This window comes from Perca flavescens, chromosome 12 (genome assembly GCF_004354835.1).
Source record: "Perca flavescens isolate YP-PL-M2 chromosome 12, PFLA_1.0, whole genome shotgun sequence".
Lineage (NCBI taxonomy): Eukaryota > Metazoa > Chordata > Actinopteri > Perciformes > Percidae > Perca > Perca flavescens.
In genome coordinates this window covers 30,721,538-30,739,824 of record NC_041342.1, presented here as the reverse complement: position 1 = coordinate 30,739,824, position 18,287 = coordinate 30,721,538, and the positions used below count along the sequence as shown (strand labels likewise).

Genomic DNA, 18,287 nt, shown 5'->3' with positions numbered 1-18,287 from the left:
CAACTCTTAACTGTCTCGCTTAATCATTCCGAATAATAAATGAAGGCTAATAGCACAATTTAACTGACTATTGTTTCGTCCTTTTTATATATACACAATATAGAAAATCATTTTTATTTTGCCATTGGGTTGCTTCTGAGCCGTAAAGTTAAACATTCAAATGAAAGATGTCAACTTTCTGTCCGTCTCTGTTTCTATCCTTTAAAGTTATACATATTTTAACTTCATACTTTACGAGAACAAGCTGTCTGGAAACATCCCTCACACTCTGATTCCTTTCTCCCTGTCTCTGTCAGAGTGTAATGAATATGATGCATGTCATCAGTATTCCCTACGCTCTCATGAAGGTCAACCCTCTGTCCTGGATCCAAAAAGTCTGCCAGAACAAAGGTAACCAAATCCACCCAAACTCATTGCAAACACTGCTGGAAATTTCCCATTTCAACATGTATAAACCATGCACATGTTACTTGACCTACTGTATTTAGTTTTTAACATTGTGATCCAGCAGATCAGAGTTTGAGGGAAACCTGCGGGATAGCTTTACAGCACACACAGTTTGGTTGCAGTGACTGTATTTTCTTGCGGTTGCCTTTTACAATCGGCAGCTACGGTGTCCAACAGGGTCAAATGCACCGCAACTTAAGAAAACACACGCAAATAGACCAAACACAAGCAAATTAAGAAAACGTCTTCATTCATTTGACAACACATGTTGACAACACACTCATTTAGCAATCGCGCCGCCAATACACACAACACAACTAAATAACCAAATACAGAAATGCGCTGCAAATATAGAAACGAACGCCGAAAACAAACGCAACAGAAAAACGCTGCATCCAGTTTACACATCGGAAGGCGAGGTTATGTCACAGAGAGTGGATTTTTTGTGTTCCTAATTTTGTGTTCTCCTTTTCAGTGACATATATGGGCGGTGTTGCCAACTTAGCTACTTTTGTTGCTAGATATAGCGACTTTTCAGACCTCCTTAACGACTTTTTTTCACAAAAGCGATTAGCGACAAATCGGGCGACTTTCTGTAGAAAAGACGGCAATATTGTCCAGCGAACAGGCAAGGTATTTCTCTTTTTGTGGTAGCCAAAATAGTCACTTCTCTATACTTCTGTTCCGTGACGAAGGAGCAGCCCCCCAACGACAGCGGGACGTTTGTGATTATTTGGCTAAAAAAATCTATTTCTTTCTATCTACTTTGCACACACAACCACTAAGCTTTATGCAAATGATTGCGTAATGACATCCCAAATATGCAAATGATTGCGGATTAATGTCATCTCGCTACTTTGAGCGACTTCTGGAGCTACTGCTAGCTACTTTCATTGGAAAAGAGTTGGCAACGCTGTAAATGGGCTTTTAACTAGTGTTAGACAACAAGCCCTTGTAGAAGTAAATGTCTAACACGGTAGCTACGTAAACCTGTTGATCTTTTATAATACTGTAAAAGACTAGGGCCAAACCTAAAAATGAATATGCACTTATTTATGTCTCCTCTTTACTACACTTTTCTTCCCGTTTCCAAAACAAACCTCTCATCTGCTCGCTCTCTCTCTCTCTCTCTCTCTCTCTCTCTCTCTCTCTCTCTCTCTCTCTCTCTCTCTCTCTCTCTCTCTCTTTCTCTCTCTCTCTCACCCGTGGGGTCTAAAATCAAGCTGTTCCACTCAGCGCTCCCCTAGAGGCCTTCCGTTGTGTAAACTGGATGCAGTGTTTTTCTGTTGCATTTGTTTTTCGGGGTTTTTGTGTGCTTTTCATTTTGCGTCGTTCCTGTACTCGCAGCACGTTTGCTGAATGCTGCGCATGCGGTGTCAAGTTAATGATGATGTTTTCTTTATTTGCTTGTGTTTTTTTTACGGCCACCGTAAGCAGCGGACAAAATCTGCCTATTTTTACCATGTTGGCTGCAATCAGCAAATAAGTAGATATTCACCTATTGCAGTGGCCACTTTTGTGCTGACTAAATGTTCAAAAAGGCTTTTAAAGCATTTTTTTTTATAATCTTTTTCTTGTGAAACAATGTTATATTAAAGGTTGTCTGTCTGATTGAATTTGTGCTCATTCCTAACCCTAACCATGAGTTAATAGCGACTAAATGTGTATGAATTCATGTTTGCTGTTGGTGTGTGTTTTTTGTGTAGCCAAGGTGGCGTGCGTGAAGTCGCGGGACATGCACTGGGCTCTGGTGGCCCACCGGGAGCAGCGGGACATCAACCTGAGCTCCCTGCGCATGCTGGTGGTGGCTGACGGTTCAAATCCCTGTAAGAACACACTCTCTGGAAACCTTACATTTGCACTGTGGATGCGCTAAAGGAAAGCCAATGAGCCCTGTTTTAACGATCTAAGCAACGCGGCGTGAAGCGTCTGGCGCAGGTGCGTTTAGGGGCGTGTACAAATCCACTTTTGCTACGGCAGAAAAAAGGGTCCGTGTGCTGGGCGCGTGGTTCAAACGGGTTGTACTTAGTGTCTTCATTAATCATAGGTGTGTTTTGGGCGTAACATGCAATCAACCAATCAGAGATCATCTCCCATTCCCTTTAAAAGCCAGGCGCGTTTGGACCTTGGAGCATTGCTGTTATGATGGAGGATTTGCTGAGCAGGAAGGAGAGATTTTCAGGAGAACAAACTGGTCTACTCGTATGTGAAGTGAAAGCGCGAGAGCAGATCAGATCATATAATACTATTTCATATTGTTATATTTTTTGCGTGTGTGTGTGCTGCTGCGCGTCCCTGTGTGTGTAACAAGCGTAGTGTGCGCGCGCTGTGCACGAGTCTAGGCACACTTTACTAATGCTCTGTTAAAATAACAACGAAATGCTGCGTTATTGACTTTAGACCAGGTTTTTGTTGGTCAATGGCGCGATCACTTCCCGCTGCCTCAAGTTAGAAATACACCCAGAATGCACCTGAACACACCTCCCTGTAAGACCAGCACGCCCATGTGCGCACAAATGGGCGCAAGTGCATTTGCTATTTAAACGACGTGGGCGCTGGATGGGAAATTGACAACTGCGTCAGTCTTAAACTAGCAAAGACGCTTGTGTTGGGCCTTGCGCTGCTTCAAATCAGTTTTTTGTTTTGGCCTAATGTTTTTATTTGCGTCTTTACCAACTCGAGCTCCGTCGGTTTTATCTTCGATTGACGACTGAATTTTAGGAAGATAACCTACACTGTAAAAAAAAAAGGAAAGTGTTTTAAATATTTTGTCAGCAATACATGTTATATCATGTTGTATCAGCAAAAATATTTTTTTTCCACGGGACTTGAAACATTTTGTTGTTCTGAATATATATATATACAGTATATATATATATATATATATATATATATATATATATATATATATATAGTATATATAATAATTGCACGTGGCCAGTTGATATTAGTTTTTATAAAAACAACGTATTAATTGTTATTTGGATGGACTAAATATTTTTTACCCTCAACTATTATCATTACGTTGGCAGCACAATCCAGAAAGAGTTGTTAAAGCTCAATATACTGTAATTCATGCAACTAGTTCACTGGTTATTTTAAGTTGATACAACTCAGCACTTTTACAGTGTAATTATACATTGGCAGTTTTGAAGATCAAGTTTTTAAATACAAAACTTGATCAGCTCATTTAATGTGATGCATTGTAAAATATGAAACTGTCAAATAGCCTATTAAGGATTAATTAATGGTTCATTTGTATTTCATGATTTGAATATCTAAAGATTTGGAAAACACACCAAATACGGCCATCTTGAAGTGTGGCTAAAATTCAAATTACATTTATGTCATAAAGAATACGTAATGAGTGTGAGTGACTTTTGAATTGTGTCTGTCAGGGTCCATCTCATCCTGTGACGCCTTCCTCAACGTATTCCAGACTAAAGGTTTGAAGCCCGAGGTCATATGTCCCTGTGCCAGCTCCCCCGAGGCCCTGACTGTAGCTTTAAGGAGGTACACACACACACACACACGCGTTCACACACACCCGCGCGCACACACACACACACACACACACACACACACACACACACACACACACACACACACACACACACACACACACACACACACATATGTATACATGTAGATTTTCATTGGTGTGTGCACATAACCATCACAAGATACATAAGATACGCATTTATCGCTTTTATAGCATTAACGAGTCAAAGCACATTAATAGAGTTGCTCCTAAATGTAATTTATATTTAATGAATAATAAAAAGGTAAAACCAATATATAATATACAATGTTGTTATTTAAAATATAATCAGGTTGTCATTACCAGGAGGCGTCGAGCTCCGTAGTTTCAAACACAAATCATTAAATAAACAACAAAACACTGTGAACACTATAAAATCCCTTATTTTACGGCCTTAACTCCTGCAAACAGTTTTCCCTTACATAAATAATAAACACATGTATTTATTCTCCTCTATAAATACGTTGCTTTTCCTCCCTTCCACTATGTCCCGCTCTTATTTTTAGCTCAATCAAACCTCTGACTTTACAGTTTTGTGGCTTTTGAAAGACTTAAACTTACAACTTTTCCACCTCTTTCATCATCCATTCATGCTCTTAATTAGGACACTGTAAAAAAATTCCTGTGTGTGTGTGTGTGTGTGTGTGTGTGTGTGTGTGTGTGTGTGTGTGTGTGTGTGTGTGTTAAGATTGGGCCACACACGGGCTAATAAAAAGCACTTTGCCTCAGCGGGTAGGGTTGTAATAAACTCACTTTATTTTCAGAAGAGCTGCTTTAAAACTCATTAAAAAAAAGAAAAATTACAAAACAGGACACACACAAACACATGCCATAACTGGACTTGTTCTTCTGAGGACCCGTATTGACATACATCATCCCTAGCTCCTAATTCTAATGTAAACCTCAATATATTACCTTAGACCTAAATCTCCTTAAAAAGCCTCAAACGCTGTTAGAATCATTTTTACAGTTAATTATCAAATAATAGACAGGACCCCTGAAGATATATTCAAGTTCATTTTACTTGAGAACCCAACAAGGAGGCAGTCTCCGCGCTACAGAATAGTACAGACAATAACCTAAACGAAAAGCTCTTTAAAGCTGCTTTTTATAATACCCAGTGAAATAATAATAATAATAATAATAATAATAATAATAATAATGATAATAATAATAAATCATGATACAGAGTAGATGTCGTCAATTGTTATCTTAATATACACCACAACCACACAACAATTAAAAACAGCAGTACATACAGCAATAAAACAGCAATAGCAGAAATTATGTTGGGGACATAGTAAAAGTAATATATTGTCACTTTCCAAAAATGTCCCCATCCAAAAAATTTTGTAACTTCCTGAAAATGTCTCAACCAAATGTCCTCACTTTCTAAAACGTTCTTTACTTTCTAAAAATGTCCTCGCTTTCAAAAAATGTTCTCACCTTTCCAAAAAAATGCCCTCATCCTTAAAACAGTCCCAAAAACATGTCCACACTTAACAAGTTCTCCCTATAAACAATCATTCTCTCAAGGAAATGTCCTGACTCTCAGGATTTAAACGTTCTCGTCCAGCCCGGTCTCATGGCAGTTCGTGTAAATGTGACGTTATTGTAATCTATTGATACGTGTTCACGGAGATGTTTTTGTCGGTTTTTACGTGGCGGACAACACGAAAATGTGAAGTAATGTATTTCAATGGGAAGCATATTTTGTGGCCACAGCACGAAAATGGTAGAGAATAATATAAAAAGCCGAAAATCCGCGTAGGGAGGTTGGTCGGGGTGGTGGATGGGTCAAACAACACAGGACTTTCACCCGGGCGAGCAGGCATCGTGTCCCGTGTGTGGCGCTTTGTTTGGCGTTTTGTCCCGCGTGTTACTGTGGCGCGTCTCCCGGCATTTAAGGCGCCCTTTCCCCGTAAGGTTTTTCCTAAACCCAACCTCCGCCATCCCGTTATTGTGGCGCGTCCCCAGCAGGCCGCCTCGCGGGCGCCTCCCGGCTTATGGAGTGTCCTTTTCGGCCGCCTCTCGGCGTCCTTTCCCCGAGAAAATAACATGACATTTACACATAAAAAACGAGAAAAAGGTCTCCGTGAACACGAGAAAAATAACTTGACATTTACACGTAAAAAACAAGAAAAACGTCTCCGTGAACACGTATCAATAGATTAAGAAGAACGTTGACATTTACACGAACTGCCGTGAGACCGGATTGTCTCGTCACAAAGAAATAGAAATTGAAGGAAGCACACACAGCGCTCCATCCCCCTTCCGAGTGATCTGATTGGCTGTCTCCGCCCCCTCCCCACCCCCCCATCCTGCAGGCCCGTTGAGGAGGGCAGCGACCCCCCCGGCCGCGGCGTCCTTTCCATGCAGGGGCTGAGTCACGGCGTGATCCGGGTCGACTCGGAGGAGAAGCTGTCGGTGCTCACGCTGCAGGACGTTGGCTCCGTCATGCCCGGAGGTGAGACCAGCGCTGCTCATACCCGATGAGTTCAGGCGGAGGTTCTGGGGCTTTGACTTTTTGGGAGACTTTCTACTTTTCCAAGGGCTATATTGTACCTTTTACTATTTATCCGATAGCTGGAGTTGTTACTTCTCTTTTAACATGTGAAAGAAGCATTTAAAGCAGTGATTTTGACATCAAGGACCCCCTGAACTGACACAAATTAGACCACAGACCCCCATTTGATTAGATTTGGTCCCAGGGTCCCCCTACCTGATAGGATTTTTGCTTTTCTGTTTTTATTATAGAAAGTCTATGAAAGCCATGATCAGTCAATAGTCATACATTTTGTGATTGTGTTACTTATGGATGGAATTGTAGTGAAAATAAATGTAGTCCACATTTTTTGCTGGGGACCCCCTGGAACCACCCCATGGACCCCTGTGGGTCCCCAGACACCAGTTTGAGAACCACCGACCCAGAGCAACACACAGATCTTTAGATTCCAGATAAAGATGTGGATAAAATCAACTAATATCTCTGGGTTTTGCTTATTTTTTTTGATATATATACATAACACACATGTTATTAGTTAGTTGTTACTTTGCAGAATCATATTTTACATTAAACATAAGATAAATGTGACTGCTGTCGGGTGAAAAGTCCATCAAAAATATCCCCAAAAGACAAAAGAAACTGCTTTGTTTCAACTCAATGAACTTGAAACCATTGTCTAAAATATTTGAGATTTTATTCTCAACCTGTAGACAGACTTTTATGTCCGTCTCTCCTTCTGTCCTAATGTCTTCTTTCTTTCCTTCTGTCCTAATGTCTTCTTCTGTCTGTCCTTTCAGATATCTTTTTCAGCTGAAAAAATCCCCATTTTACTGGTATCATTCATTACTTGAAAGCAAGACTTATTTTTCACTTTTTGTAACCAATACTTTAACTAAAGTAAGACTTGTATCTGTGATCTAAAAATGTTGACCCCATATTTCACTTGAAATCATTTCAAGTGAATTTCAAGTGAAATGCTGATGTTTGTTCCTCCCTGTGTGTCTGTAGGTATGATGTGCGTGGTGAAGCCCGAAGGCGTTCCTCAGCTCTGTAAGACGGACGAGATCGGAGAGTTGTGCGTTTGTACTGTTGCCACGGGAACGTCCTACTACGGTCTGGCCGGCATGACCAAGAACACCTTCGAGGTGAGTGTGTGTGTGGGAAGGATTTTGTTAATGAACTTCCTGGCCTGCAAACTTTTGGTAACACGTTACTTGAAGTTATCGACATAATCGTGAAATGACACTCATAACTATGACATGACACTGTCATGAACGTGTCATAAATGTCATAAGTAAAGTCATAAACGTTTATGACTTCTGTCATTAAGTGTCATTCGGTTTTTGTCGTGACAAGTGGACATTTTTTGGGTTGCCTTGATTATGACAACTTGACATTAATGAAAGTGACATTACCTTTGTTTTGGATGTCTTTGTAATGACAACTTGACATTAACCAGGATGACATTACCAGAGGATGTCTTTGTCATGACAACTTGACATAATGTCATCCTGTTTAATGTCAAGTGTGTCTTAATAAGGACACTCCAAAGAAATGTTATGTCAAGTAGTCATGACAAATACTCCAGGGTGAAAGATTATTCTTTTGGGTCATTTCTGCCTTTAATGGACAGGACAGTTAAGCTATGAAAGTGTAGAGAGAGGGGAGAGACATGCAGGAAACTGTCACAGGTTGGACTTGAACCCTGGACCTTCTGCGTCGAGGAATAAACCTCTACATATGTGTGCCCGCTCTACCAACTGAGCTAACCCGGCCACAGTCCTGTGTTGTTTGACCCATCCACCACCCCAACCAACTTCCCCACGCTGAATTTTGGGCTTTCGTACTGCTCGCCAACGCTGTAGCTCTTAATTCTACGTCATCTCACAGCGCTGCGTAGCTGCCGCTCTGTCCGGTGCGTTCCATACGACACTGAAGGCTGCTTTTTGCGTTGTATCTGACGCTAAGAGACACTGCCCAAGCGTCCGTATTTAACAAGTACGGTTTGGTTTCTAATCTACATCCTTTACGTTCCACTTCTGGGATTGCTCCGTTGCCGCCAGAAAATCCACCGGATTTCACTCATTTAGGCCGGATATCCGTTGCCTTGGGCTTCCTTTTTGTTGTAATTTTAAACACCGGGGGATTTGTGAGGACTATGGTTAACTGCTCCTCAGATCTCTGCAGGGTAAATCCAGACAGCTAGCTAGACTATCTGTCCAATCTGAGTTTTCTGTTGCATGACTAAAACAACATTTGAACGTACACATGTTCCACCAAAACAAGTTCCTTCCCAAGGCTATTTTGCAGAGGCACCGCAGCTTTTCTCCGGCGCTTGGCCGACGATTGTGATTGGTTTAAGGAAATGCCAAAAAACCAGAGCACGTTTTCCTCCCATCCCCAAATGCTGTGTGGAGTAGCCAAACCCTCCTCCAGGGCGCTTTGGAGGAGGGTCTGGCAAAGCGAGACTAGTTTCTGACTGGCTACTAGTCCTTAAAACAAAGATGGGATAGAAGTGAGATGTCTCACTCTGTAGCTAAAACAGAGAGCTCAACACACAGGGTGAAAAGATGAGCTGCAGCAATGTGCAGTACAACAAAAATATGATGTGAAAATGAGTTTAATATGAGCTTTAAAAAAAACTACGCAGGTCTTCCCTGTGAGCAACACTGGGGCTCCCATCGGTGAGTTTCCCTTCACCAGGACCGGCCTGCTGGGGTTCATCGGACCCGCGGGGCTGATTTTCGTGGCGGGGAAGATGGACGGTCTGATGGTGGTCGGAGGGCGGCAGCACAACGCCGACGACATCGTCGCCACGGCGCTCGCTGTGGAGCCAATGAAGTTTGTGTACAGGGGCAGGTAAGTGTTGGATGCAGGCTTTCTCAAAGTTGAGCAAATGAACCACAGCTTTATTTAAAACGTCTTGTGTTTCTATAGAAACTTGACTATAGTGAGACCAGGTAATAAGTTCGCCCAACGTTGCTTATTTTGCTCCAAAACTTTCTGCTTAAGGATTAACAGAATCAATCTTTAGATAAAATGTGGGTTTCTTTCAACAAATTGTCCCAAAAAAATAACGTGGATGGTTCCATACAACTCTCTTCACGTGTAAAGGTGACCACACACCGAGCTGATAATCGGACAGTCTGGCGAGGTCGGTGACTCGAGTCTGTTCGGTGTGTCCCGTGCCGTCGTCCGTCCGAGGGGCCTTTGGCCTTCATTTTGGCCGATTTGACATTTATAATCGGCGGGGTGGGCACTGCCGGCAGTTGGACTCAAACGACCCATCTGATTGGTGGAGAGCTAACCAGGAAACGGGGAGCGGGATGAGGTGACTAGAGTCTCTCAAAATCTGACGAAAATCTTTTAAACTGACCTTTGTTGATCTGAAATGAAGACAGATTCAGCAACTGCATCACGGCCTATTTCTTTTCTTAAAATGTTTTCAGAAACATGTTACGGTGAACTATTTTAGTACAATGTGAGATCAAATTCTGAACGAGGCGCCATGACAGTTAGAGAAACCAGACCCACGTGACGCGTTCGTCCAATCAGCTGCCGGTTTTCATTTTTGGGCAACAATACAGATTAGCGCCGCCTGCTGTTATGGAGACGTGTTACGTCTTGTTCTGAGGCACTTTTTTGTCCAACTAGCGGAGACTGATCAGGGCCTTAAAATAAATGATCAGTTCAATACTTTCAATTAATTTGGGTATGTTATTCGATTTTATAGCATTTGAAAAAAAATTGATAGGAGGTTGAAAAAATTGGGTCAGCAGACCGCTAAGGTTAGATGCAGCCCACTGTTCAGCTCATTCTCTGTAACCTTATTAGCGGAAGTTTATACGTTACCATGGCAGTGGTACACATAAAAATGGCTGCTGCTCTGACTATCCTGCTACGTTGATTTGAATGGGGAAGGTTCGTTCACAGTTCATTTCCAAAGAGGCGTCACCAACAGACACCGCTCAAATGCCTCTGGGCGCAATCGGATAGTCCTTCAACCAATCAGGACCAACGATCCGGGTGACGCTGCGCTTCGGTAGCCGTCATGTTTAATGTAAACAAAAAGGTGCTTGCCATCGCTGCGCTATCGTCGTTGCATAAAGCCCGCCTCAGCGGTTGTGATTGGTGCCTCGATTTTGGGGACATTGGGAATGGGCTTTAATGGGCTCTTGGCCGGACTGACTTGCAGAGTAAATCTCAAATTTGCCGGAAGTTCGTCAGGGTTTACCCAGGCTACTTTCTATCCATTTTATTTCTATGGAACCAGCACTGGAATTGTTTTTTAAAAAGTAGCAGACTGAGCCTATAAAAAACGTGTATTCTATACGGATAGACAATTTGTTTAAAATGAAAACACGTGAAACTAATGATGAATGTTATTAGTTTCTAAGGATATTGAGTTCTTGCCCAGCCCTAGCTGACTGTGTCTGTGTTTGTGTTTCAGGATAGCGGTGTTCTCCATCACCGTGCTGCATGATGAGAGGATCGTGGTGGTGGCGGAGCAGAGGCCCGACTCCACCGAGGAAGACAGCTTCCAGTGGATGAGCCGAGTTCTGCAGGTACACACACACACACACACACACACACACACACACACACACACACACAGTTTATATGCAGCAGTTTTATTTAGTTAAACTTTATTTAACCAGGAAAGTCACTAAGAACAAAATCTTATTCACAGTGGTGTGGCCTTGCAAAAGGCAGGTGGTTGCGGGCTGAAAGGGAAAAGTCAAAAGTTAAAAAAGACATCAGCCCTCAGGCTCAATAATACTTTTTTTCATAGACTTCACTTTGGTGAAAGAGACGTCTGCAAATCGGTGGATACATTTTATTATTTATTTTTTTGCCCCACAACCCCGGCGATTCTGCGAAGTGATTGTTTTACTTTACCAGAATTTCATCCATTTGGTCCGATAACATTTGGAAAGTCTAGAAGAGCCGCAGTTTTGTATAATGTAATCTTCGTTCAAGTTAGCGGATCAGCAGACCGGAAGTAGCGGGCTCGGCCGGCGGAGGTCTCTAGTGCGCCTGCTCTGTGGAACAGTGCGGAAGCAGCGCCGATCATCCGGGTCACTTTTGGCTCCATGATGTCTTCATGCACCACTGAGCATCTCCCGCAGGAATGAACGGGGCTCTGCCTCAAACCGCTGTATCCAGGTTTTATTAATAATTCATGGATAAGACACACTGTACTTTATTTTGACTCAGTCCCACACACACCGTCCTACTGCCACAATTTGTTTTTGGTCAAAATTAAAAATTCTAACTTTCATCTAACTTTTGGCGCTTTCCCGATGTTTTTGAAGCTTTTTCCTGATGTTTTTGTCACTTTTGTATAATTTTTCTTTTTCTTTCAACTGCTATAAAATTGAATAAAACACCCCAAAAGTTGATAATAATAAATTAGTAGTAACTGATTTATTTTACTTGCAAATAAGTAGTTAATTTCTTTTTTTTTTGTTGACAATTTTGGTTGAAATAACCTCCAATTTCTGATATAGAAACTTTTTGAAAATGGGTCAAATTTGGGAGGGTTAATGAAATTATCTTTATTGGGTTTTTGCACTGGTTTCCAAGCAATATTTACAAAGTCAACATTTAAAGTAATGGAAAACCAATATTGACATGTGTTGCAATATACATTAAAATAGATATGAAAAATAAAATGCATGACAACAAAGAAATAGTAAAATATAGTGATAGAGGGAAAAAAGGGGAGAGAAGAGAGGGAGGGGGGATGCAGGGCATAGACATACATTTATATGCTAGGTCTGAAATTATTTTCTATGTATATATACAAAGGGCTGTCACAAAATTTGGGAGGGTTAATGCGTTGGTGGAAATAGTCCCTGACTAATGCACCATTTCCTCCTGTTTGTTTGATAAAAGCTACAGAGCTCAGCTGGTTTAGGAAGTTAACTATATATATAGTTGTGAGACATTTTTAAAGATTTCCATCTTCAGTAGGAACCAACTTGAGGCTGAATGTCACAGACGGGGGAGTTGGAAAGTATTGAGAGAGGCACTAACACATTGTTGGTTTTGGACTTTTCTGTAGGATTTGTTGCTAATATGAAAAATATTGAATTACGCCAGACTTATCCTTTAACACAAACCAGCTCAGGAAAACTGTCACAGTCAGGAAACACACCAGACGGACACATTTCAACAGGCCACCTCAGAAGAGAGACAAAACAGCTCAGACGCATTCTTTCACACCGCATTTCTGTCTCTTTTGGCTCTCTCTCACACACACACACACACACACACACACACACACACACCATGGTCGGGTGTTAATTTCAGGCCCTGCCTCTGTTAAACAACATGAAATGATTTGACAGTTTTCAAGTGAAAATATGGAGTCAACATTTTTCGATTAACAAGTATCGGTTACAAAAAGTGAAAAAAGAAGTGCTGCATTCATGTAATAAAGGATACCAGTAAAATGGTGAAAGGACAGACAGAAGAAGACAGAAGGAAAGACAGAAGGAGACATTAGGACAGAAGGAAGATCAGAAGGAGACATTAGGACAGAAGGAAAGACAGAAGGAGACATTAGGACTGAAGGAAAGACAGAAGGAGACATTAGGACTGAAGGAAAGACAGAAGGAGACATTAGGACAGAAGGAAAGACAGAAGGAGACATTAGGACAGAAGGAAGATCAGAAGGAGACATTAGGACAGAAGAAAAGACAAAAGGAGACATTAGGACAGAAGGAAGCTCAGAAGGAGACATTAGGACAGAAGGAAAGACAGAAGGAGACAATAGGACAGAAGGAAAGACTGAAGGAGACAATAGGACAGAAGGAAAGACAGAAGGAGACATTAGGACAGAAGGAAAGACAGAAGGAGACATTATGACAGAAGGAAAGACAGGAGATATTAGGACTGAAGGAAAGACAGAAGGAGACATTAGGACAGAAGCAAAGACAGAAGGAGACATTATGACAGAAGGAAAGACAGGAGACATTAGGACTGAAGGAAAGACAGAAGGAGACAATAGGACAGAAGGAAAGACAGAAGGAGACATTAGGACTGAAGGAAAGACAGAAGGAGACATTAGGACAAAGCAAAGACAGACATTAGGGCAGAAGGAAAGACAGAATGAGACATTAGGACTGAAGGAAAGACAGAAGGAGACAATAGGACAGAAGGAAAGACAGAAGGAGACATTAGGACTGAAGGAAAGACAGAAGGAGACATTAGGACGAAGGAAAGACAGAAGTAGGACAGAAGGAAAGACAGAAGGAGACATTAGTACAGAAGAAAAGATAGGAGACAATAGGACAGAAGGAAAGATAGAAGGAGACATTAGGACAGAAGGAAAGACAGAAGGAGACATTAGGACAGAAGGAAAGACGGAAGGAGACATTAGGACAGAAGGAAAGACATAAGGAGACATTAGGACAGGAGGAAAGACAGAAGGAGACATTAGGACTGAAGGAAAGACAGAAGGAGACATTAGTACAGAAGGAAAGACAGAAGGAGACATTAGGACAGAAGGAAAGACAGAAGGAGACATTAGGACAGAAGGAAAGACAGAAGGAGACATTAGGACAGAAGGAAAGACAGAGGAGAAAGCCAGAAGGGAGGGGTTCAAGAATGAAAGATAACAGTTTCATTCTGTCTTTAAAAGTCAATCCGTATCAACTTTCCAGGCGATAGACGGCATCCATCAGGTAGGGGTGTACTGCCTGGCTCTGGTGCCCTCCAACACTCTGCCCAAGACTCCCTTGGGTGGCATCCACCTGTCGGAGACGAAGCAGTTGTTCCTGGAGGGGGCGCTGCACCCCTGCAACGTGCTCATGTGTCCGCACACCTGCGTCACTAACCTGCCCAAACCCCGGCAGAAGCAGCCAGGTACGGTGTGAAGGGATGGGGGGGGGGGTTATGGAGGGAATCATACACGTTTATTACATGGCTTGCTTGAATTCTAATGTAGAATGCGGTCTGTTATTTCTTGATAACAGACCGTTGCTAAGGATAACACACCGTTGCCATGCAAAAGCAGAGCGTTGCCATGGACGCAGTTCTGTTCACTCTGGAGGACAGCTATCAATCAATCCGCTGAAAGAAGTCCGGATAATTTATCAGCTGTGGCAAAAAGTGGGGAAACGTGGAGCAACTTCTGTCCTCCAAGCAATGACAGCAGATCTGATGAGCGTCTATCGCTAATATACCGTCTATGATCGCTAGCTACGCAGTAACAGCCGTAGGGACAACAACGCTAGTTAGCTTACATTGCAACTTGTGTAACGTTAACATGCAGCGGCTCTGCAAAAAGGAAACGAGATGAATGAGGACATAAAGGTCCACATAAATATTCCCAAAGAAGCCATTCACCGTGTCTCACTTCACCGTCAACAGAAATGTTCAGTTTAATGTAAATTAGAGCAGCCGATAGCCCGCTAGCTCACTACAACGCTTCAGCTAATGTTGTGTCAATTCCTGCAGTGATTAAAACAGCAGCTGGGTCATTTGTCCACCACGGCAGCACCCCATAAAATATAGGGCTACTACCACAGCCCGTAAGGTGGTGTTGAGTAGCTAATAGATGAAGGATTGCATTACAGAGTTTTTACGTTGCTATGGACGCAGGATTCCAACCGTAGAGACGGAACGGACTATTTTCTCTAGTGGAAGCAATACAATCGTATTTAAATCAATAAACTCCCATTTAAATCAATATTTTGTCAAGTTATTAGTCAAATTATTGATTTATTTGGTAAGTAGCCATGTAATAAGCGGGATAATGTAGAGCGAGGCGGTTGTTATAGCGAATACAACCCCTTCAGGCTGATTCAAGACCCCTCGCATCGGGGTCCTGATCACCCTGTCGGGGTTGTATTCGCTATAACAACCGCCTCGCTCTACATTATCCCTTACATACACGTATACAGTAGGTTTATACACAAGGGCAGTTATTTTCTCGAGAACCGAAGCCATCAACGACCCCAATCGTAAGTAGGGTTGGGTACCATCCATCCATCCATCCATCTTCGTCCGCTTATCCGGTGTCGGGTCGCGGGGGGAGCAGCTCCAGCAGGGGACCCCAAACTTCCCTTTCCCGAGCCACATTAACCAGCTCCGACTGGGGGATCCCGAGGCGTTCCCAGGCCAGGTTGGAGATATAATCCCTCCACCTAGTCCTGGGTCTTCCCCGAGGCCTCCTCCCAGCTGGACCTCCCTCCACCTAGTCCTGGGTCTTCCCCGAGGCCTCCTCCCAGCTGGACGTGCCTGGAACACCTCCCTAGGGAGGCGCCCAGGGGGCATCCTTACCAGATGCCCGAACCACCTCAACTGGCTCCTTTTGACGCAAAGGAGCAGCGGCTCTACTCCGAGCTCCTCACGGATGACTGAGCTTCTCACCCTATCTCTAAGGGAGACGCCAGCCACCCTCCTGAGGAAACCCATTTCGTCCGCCCGTACCCTGGGTTGGGTACCGTATAGATTTTTACGATTTCGATGCTGAAATGGTACTTTTTAAAACGTTTCCGATTCCTAAACCGATTACCGGTAAAACTGATAAACCGATTGAAAAACTGAAAAAAAAAATTATTTAAATTTAACAATGTATTAACGTTTTAAAGTACTTAAATATATAATAAGTATAGTAGTTTACGTCCGTTTTGGTGAGCCCAGAGGGAAAAATATGGCATTTTAAAAGTAGCCTACATTTACAGTAGCTAGCTAACGGTAGACTACAGAGAATAATAATAATACATTTATTTATAAAGCGCTTTCAAGTCAAAGTGCTGTACAGAACATAGAAAATGCAGTTTAAAAACAGTTCCAATGACTAAAATATAACACACACTCTCAGAAAAACATTAGATTAAAAATTAGGTCTCATACACAACAGTAAACAGATGGGTCTTTAGCTTTGCTTTAAAAACCTCAACAGAACAAGCCTGCCTGATGTTCAGAGGTAAGCTGTTCCACAATGTTGGTGCGCGGAAGGAAAAGGCCCGTTCCCCAATTGCCTTCTTTTTTTTAACCCTTGGGACACTCAGAAGACCCGTCCCTGAGAACGCAGGGCTCGAGCAGGCACATAGGGTTTCACTAGGTCATTGAGATACAACGGTGCGCTGCCATTTAATATTTTATAAATTAGCAGCAACACCTTAAAGTCTGCTCTGGCATGAACAGGGAGCCAATGGAGAGAAACTAACACTGGTGTAATATGTTCATATCTGGAGGCCCCAGTCAGAACACGAGCCGCAGCATTCTGAACCAACTGCAGACTCCGCAGACTTTTCTTTGGCAGACCCGACAGAAGCACATTACAATAATCTAGCCTGGATGACACAAAGGCATGAATGAGGACCTCAGCGTCCTTAAACGACAGTATTGATCTTATCTTTGAGATGTTTCTGAGATGGAAAAAAAGCAACTCTGGTCACCTCCTTAATATGTAAACCAAAAGAAAGTGTCTGATCAAAGAGCACACCAAGATTCTTAACTTGGTGTCTACGATTGATTACACAATCATCGAGAGACAAAGTAAAGTGATCATAAAGATGACCTAGTTTTGCTGGTCCAATAACCATCATTTCGGTCTTGGCAGAATTAAGCAACAAAAATTTGTTGATAACCACCTCTTAACAGCTGCAAGACAGGCCTCAAGTTTAGCTGTGTTAGACTCGCTTCCTACATCTAGTGGCATATACAGCTGCATGTCGTCAGCATAACAATGAAAAGCAATCCCAAAAGAACGGAAAATCTGACCCAATGGGGATAGGTAAAGTGAAAAAAGCAATGGACCCAGTACAGAGCCTTGGGGAACCCCGTGGTTAACGGCACAGGACTCAAAATATGTTGTCATATAAAACACATTGAAATCTTTCTGACAGGTAGGATCTTAACCACTCTAGAACTTGTCCTGAGATACCAAAGAATTTCTCAAGTCTATCCAGTAATATACAGTGGTCAACCGTGTCGAAAGCAGCGCTAAGATCTAACAGCAAGAAAACGCTTTGTTGACCCCGAATCTATAGACAGTAGCAAGTCATTCACCACTTTTGTAAGTGCTGTTTCTGTGGAATGATTTACCGGAAAGCCGATTGAAATGGCTCAAATAGCTTATTTAGTGACAAATAATTTAAGAGCTGATTTGAGACCACTTTCTCAAACACTTTTGACAGAAAAGCCAAATTTGAGACAGGTCTATAGTTGGTCATGGAGTCTACATCCAAACTAGGCTTCTTTAGTAGGGGTTTAACCACAGCAGTTTTGAAGCAAGCTGGAAAGACTCCAGTGAGGAGGGAAGAGTTTAAGATCATTGAAACATAAGGTCCTAATGTAGGCCATAGCTCTTTGACAACCCAAGAAGGCAGAGGGTCAAGTGAGCAGGTTGTACACCGTGCTACCGTTACAACCTTACTCAAAGAAGCCAAGGAAATTGGTTCAAATTGAGAAAAGCCTTGTCCTGTGCAGATAGACAAATCAAAAACACACTCTGCATTGTCACTGTAAGACTGGGGTATTTTGGCTCTAATGTCCTCTACCCTTTCATTAAAATACAATAAGAAATCATGTGCAGATAGGTCAGTACCACTAACTGCATGAACACGCTGTGAGAGTCGAGAAACAGTGTCAAATAACAGTCTGGGATTATGCCTATTATTTAAAATCAAATTAGAATAGTAGGCTGCTTTTGCAGCTGACATCCTAGATTGGTAGTTGGTCAGACTGTCTTTCCATGCATGATAAAACACTTCAAGCCTTGAGTGACGCCACTGACGTTCAATTTTTCTGCAGCTCTTTCTAAGCATTTGTAAA

At 42.3% G+C, this 18,287-nt stretch overlaps 1 protein-coding gene across 2 annotated transcripts in view; it reads left to right on the top strand.

Annotated features, from left to right (window-relative positions):
* LOC114565053 (disco-interacting protein 2 homolog C) overlaps positions 1-18,287 on the top strand; it is a 299,966-nt gene that overhangs the window by 235,622 nt on the left and 46,057 nt on the right. For both annotated transcript variants that reach the window (XM_028592866.1, XM_028592867.1), the window contains exons 15-22: positions 297-390; positions 2,154-2,273; positions 3,846-3,960; positions 6,316-6,455; positions 7,503-7,639; positions 9,145-9,353; positions 10,945-11,059; positions 14,165-14,366. In XM_028592866.1, coding sequence (XP_028448667.1) covers positions 297-390; positions 2,154-2,273; positions 3,846-3,960; positions 6,316-6,455; positions 7,503-7,639; positions 9,145-9,353; positions 10,945-11,059; positions 14,165-14,366 — 1,132 coding nt within the window. The remainder of the gene's footprint in view (positions 1-296; positions 391-2,153; positions 2,274-3,845; positions 3,961-6,315; positions 6,456-7,502; positions 7,640-9,144; positions 9,354-10,944; positions 11,060-14,164; positions 14,367-18,287) is intronic.